Source organism: Parasteatoda tepidariorum, chromosome 3 (genome assembly GCF_982258835.1).
Source record: "Parasteatoda tepidariorum strain Cologne lab strain chromosome 3, Ptep-v5.0, whole genome shotgun sequence".
NCBI lineage: Eukaryota > Metazoa > Arthropoda > Arachnida > Araneae > Theridiidae > Parasteatoda > Parasteatoda tepidariorum.
Window position 1 is genome coordinate 122,509,885 of NC_141757.1, and position 5,844 is coordinate 122,515,728.

Consider the following 5,844-nt stretch of genomic DNA (forward strand, 5'->3'; position numbering starts at 1 on the left):
TAGTATATATTTCTGTATCCATATAATTCGGAAAACAAAAAAAAAATTATCCAAGTTACTTGAAATAGTGCCATTTGTGCTGATTCTTAATTAATTTTAATCGTTTTCTTGGTAAGTTTTTTTAGTTTTGAAAGAATAAGTTCAAAAAGAATTCAGCTATTCTGTTTTTAGCTACATATTCAAATTCATATCAATTATAAAATTTTGCTGTGTAGTATGTTATCTAAAAGTAATGAAGGAATAAACTATGTATCTATTATTTGAGAATAAAGTTTTCAAACAAGGAACTTATCATTTTGGAATTCTCCGGGAATTATAAATCAGGTAAGTGCAATGATTTTTACAATAAAAAATTTGCTTGTAAATATTTTTTTTTCATTTGATGATGGTTCTCTACAGAATGGTTTTTTACGTCAGATTAAGAACTATAAGAATAATAAAAAAAGAAACAATATGAAAGTTTTTATTTCAATGTAAAGAATTCTTGAAATCGTTTTTTTATCCTAAGAATTCTTTATTTTCCGTTTTTTAGTTTATAATTTTTTGATAAAAATTGTTCTCAAAATACTTTTTTTGAAAAATTAAATGGTATAACATTATGTGTTTATGTATACTTCTTGTATATTCCAATGTTTGAAGTAATATGATTCAGAAAAGTATGGAATAAAAATTCGGTACTTACTTATTAACGCCACCGCCGCTACAGATTTGGCGGTTTTTAAGTGCCGCTAATCTACACTATTTTTGCGACAATTCATAAAATAAAACACTTTATTTAAAATCAAAATAGTCAATCGGATTTCGGTGGAAAATGAGCCGATATAGAGTTTAGCAAAGATTCAAAACAATCATATCGCCATATGAACTCTGATAAATAAGATTCCAAATGAAATAACATTTCCAAAACGAACGTTTACCAAGATAAAGTTTTATGTTGTAGGAATTGGTACATTTTCGTTTTTTCGGTAAAATATTTCCCTCCTAAAAAAATACAATTGCATCTTGTTTTGTTTTTGGCAAATCCCAAAGACGAATTTTCGCAGCACTATAAATGGCGACAAAAAAGAATTGTTTTTTTGTTTTTTTTTTTCGTCAGCATTCTTTATTTTACGTTTCTTAGTTTCTAAATAATGATTTTTATTGAAACTTGAAATTTTTTGATAAAAATTGTTGTCAAAAAACTTTGTTTACAAAATTAAATTTCATAAAATTATGAGGCTTATGTATACTTTTTGTTCATTTTAATTTTTGAAGTAATATGATTCTTAAAACTATAGAATGTAAAGTTTAAATGGGCCTTTCATGTTATATCATTAAATTTAGTAAAACTATTTCTCGGGCATTAGGTTTTAACTCTTATAAGAATATGCATATTTTTTTCTGTTAATGTACAAATATTTTTCCGATGTGTTTTGGATATTCCTTCTCTAATAAAAAGAGATACCATTTTGTTTTCGTTTGCATAAGAAAGAATATCAAGCATTTTTCTTTTTTAAATTTAATTAGTCACAATAAAGAAGGAACGTTGCAATGCTACATGCTACATTAACGACGTCTCTAGAGTAACTGAATGACGGTTCATGTAGAAATCGCAGGTAAGCTTCTCATACAACAACGCCCCCTATAGTTCGTTGCGATCGCGAATTTGCTTTTTGTCTGATTGAAACTGAAATATTTTGTCGGTTGACAGTATTGTAGTTAATTGGGCAATTACTTGCAATGGGTTTTGCTTTTGAAATATTACTCAGCATCAACTTATTAATATTACATGTTTTAATTTGCCATATTTTAAGGATTTTTTTCATTAGATTTTAATTGTTTTCAGTTTAAAATTTAAATTACCGTGGGGGGGGGAGAGAGAGAGAGATGAAGCACCATATAGGAGCGTCCGGCATCCTATAAGATCAAGTTAGCAGGGGTAAAAATGTACTTGAGGGTGCTCCTTGTCGAAATTGGCGACTTATGCTTGGCGCCATTCCTGTGGGAACAGGAATGGCTGCCAAAATATAATGATATTTCAATAAAGCATTGGAAAATTTCAACAAAACATCAGCCAAAACTTTATGAAATTGCAATGTACCCGATATGAGCAAAATTAATAAACCCAAGAAAATGCATTTTGAATCGAAACAAAAATTAATGGAGTAAGCACAGAAAGAAAAGGAAAAAAACAACTCATTTCTCCTTTAAGCTTGAATATTCTCAGATTTAGGTGCACCGAATTCTCTAATATCAGTTAGAATACTGTCTAAATTTATCATAAATAGAATCTGTGTACCTCCATTGTCACATATATTCGGCGAAATACGAATCGAAAATTGGGTCTGTGGTACCGGACTGGCGACGACACTTTTTTCTAAAGTCTCTTTTTATGACTGCCCACATACTTTTGATCTTATTGACCAAAAGAAAAAGTAGCCTTGCTAGCCGGTATTCAACTTAGAACTAACGGACCTCTGAAATCACATATACCGTTGAACATTTAAAAATAACGCTTGAATCTGAACCAACCAGAATCACGATTGGGTTTCAACATCGTCCAGCTTGGTGATTAACCGCGATTAGAACTTGGCGAGAATCAAGGGGCACCCTCAAATACAGGTATAGTCAACCCGAGCTAGGCTCGGCCACGTGTGCTTCGAATACGGAGATTAATCTCCGGCTAATGCCCTATAGTAATTTGTTAAATAATATTGCTTCCTCGCTTTATATAAGTTTATATTATTGTTTGTATTAAAATTGCTTCAAATAAGTTTATAATGCTGATAACAAGGACCTCTGAGATATTACAATTCTATCATATTCTCTCTATGTGATGTTGGTGCAGAAAAACTGCCAGCTAATATCCAGGAAAGCGATTTTAATTTTGTTCGCGAAGCAAACAAAAATGTAATTGCGTAGCAGTTATCGGGGGTTGGCGAGCGGAGCTCTCTAGTATATATATATATATATATATATATATATATATATATATATATATATATATATATATATATATATATATATATATATATATATATATATATATATTGCTATACCCCGTCCCGCCCCCTATGGGGGCATCCGGGTATTAATATTTACAAAAATTATAACATGATGAGCTAAAATGTTCTTTATACAGATGAAAAGATGAGCATGATGAGGTACATTGCGTTCGTCATATATTTCACTCTATTATTTGCACACGTTTCCATTGGCTTCTATTTAGGGAATTAGTTGGTTTTCATCTTAACTAAATTATTTCTGGTGTATTTTTTTCAAAGTGATCTTTGATGATTTCCCTTATACCCTCTTTTATCTTTTTTTGGTTCCAGTATTTCTTTAAATTTTCGTAGCTAAGATTTTTGGGAAAGTATAATTTTCTTTTATGTTCATAAGTTGGGCATTTTAGTAGAATGTGTTCCAAGTCGTCTGTTACTCTGCATTGATCGCAATTTAAAGGTTTATTATGAAATCTTCGTTGATAGTCTTTTTGTGTGCCGTGATTGGTTAAAAATTGGTTTATATAGAAGTCGCTATATTGAACTTTATAAGAGACCTCAGGTATTAAACTTTGAGTATGTCTGCCCTTTGAGGTTGAGCTGTTCCATCTATTCTGCCATGTTATCACGTCTTGGTTTCGACAATCTAGTCTGACCGATCTTTTGGAAGGGAGATTGAATATGTCTATTTTTTCCTTTTCACATGCCTTTTTCGCCCACTTATCTGCTTCTTCGTTTCCCTTAAACCCCACATGGGCTTTAATCCAGTGTAAGACTATATTTTGTGTGTAATTGTTTTTGATTATAGTAGTCATGTAGTCACTATCGGCAGGTTTAGTTAAGGCTTGTATTCCTGAAAATGAGTCTGAGTATATTCTTATTGTGTCCTTAATTTCGTTTTCTTTAATCCAGAAAATGGCTTGTAAAATTGCCCAAAGCTCTGCCTTGTAGACAGTGGAATTGTTACATAATCTAAATGTGTAATGGTCTATGGGATGGCCGTCCATAAAAACTACGAACGCACATCCCACTCTAAATTCATCTCCAAAAATCAGTCGCGATCCATCAGTGAAGATCTCCAGTCCTGTATCAGTCGGTATGTTAAGTCTATATGGTATCTGGATATTTTCCGCCGGGTGTTTTATAGGTAACTCCACTTGTTTGTCGATTTCTTTTTCATGAAGATAACAGTTTGCGATCTTTGCCTCCGTCTTAACGACAATATCCAAGGGTATAGTTCCCGCCAATATCTGCAATGCATCTGTTGATGTTGTTCGGTATGCTTTAGTTAGATTAAGTAGGGGTATTCTTTCAATTTTTCTTATTTTATTAAGTGTTCTTATATGATCGTTATACCAGACTTCTGCTCCATATGTTATGATCTTTTGCGTGCATTGTAAATATATAAATTTTCTAATTTTCGGAGTAAGTCCCCAGCCGATTCCCGACAGTCTATTGATTTTCATTTGGAAGTTTGTAATTTTATTATAAGTATGTTCGAGATGTGGGAGCCAGGACAGCTGGTTATTTAGACGAAATCCCAAGTAGATAATTGTGTAATGCACTTTGACATTTTGTCCATTGAGCTTAACCCTGGGTTTTCTTGTAATTTGACGACTTTTGGGAAAAGCGATAGCCTGGGATTTCCCTGTACTAAATTTCAATCCATATCTGGTGGCCCAGTCTTGATATTTGATTAGGATCTCTGTCATTTTAGGTCCCAGTCTATTCAATACTGTTCCAGTTATTGTGACCATAAAATCATCTGCAAAGGCTATTGCCGATTCCTCTTCTAATCTGTTCTCTTCGAGAATATCGTTGGCTATTAAAAGCCATAGGATTGGTCCCAGACTGGAACCCTGTGGCACTCCTTTTGTGATTTCGTGTTCCATAGATATATTTTTTGATTGATAAACTATAAATCTATCAGTAAGAAAGCTTATGATCATCATCGTGAGAGAATAGGAGCAATTGGAGCGTGAGAGAACCCTATATATATAATATATATATATATACATATATATATATATACATATATATATATATACATATATATATATATATATATATATATATATATATATATATATATATATATATATATATATATATATATATATATATATATATATATATATATATATATATATATATATATATATATATATATATATATATATATATATATATATATATATATATATATATATATATATATATAGATAGATAGATAGATATATATACGCTTTGAAAGTATTCACATTGTAGATATTCGCAGTGTGGCCGGTGCTTCCTGAAAAAGATATAGGAACATGGAGAAAATAAAATAATTTTATAAAGTAAGGGCCAGAACCCCACAAACGAGAGCATTACATGCTAGTGGATAGATAGAGAAGAGCCAATTGACCTTGGTACGGGTTTTTTTATATCTTTCTGGACAATGTATTTAAATATTAATAGGTCTTAGCAACGTGGAGCTGATCAATTTCCCAAGCTACCAAAGACACATAATCACATTTTCTGAGAAAATTAGACTAATATTATTATTTTCTTTGTGGGAAAGGTTTTAAACGATTGCGCGTTAGATAAATGCTCTATTTATGGATTATATTTATTATATATCTATTTTAACATTACATAATACTCCTATTATGTAATTTTAATGTATAAAGGAGCTTTTGATAATGTTTGGTGACCTGGAATTCTGCACTTGCTTAGAGATCTCAAAGTTCCCAAGAATATTTTTTACTTAATAAAGAGTTTCTTGCACGGTCGCTCTGCCGATTTTACTTTCGGCAATATCACAAAAAACTTTGTTTTGGGAAAAGGTTGTCCTCAGGGGTCTGTTACGGAACCTTTTATT

The 5,844-nt window shown here is 31.4% G+C and overlaps 1 protein-coding gene across 1 annotated transcript; it reads right to left on the reverse strand.

Moving 5' to 3' along the window:
- Window positions 1-3,232: 3,232 nt before the first annotated feature.
- LOC147814262 (uncharacterized) lies at window positions 3,233-4,873 on the reverse strand. Its single transcript, XM_087160295.1, has one exon. The coding sequence runs from the start codon at window positions 4,871-4,873 to the stop codon at window positions 3,233-3,235; it is 1,641 nt and encodes a 546-aa protein (XP_087016421.1).
- Between the last annotated feature and the right edge of the window lie 971 nt (window positions 4,874-5,844).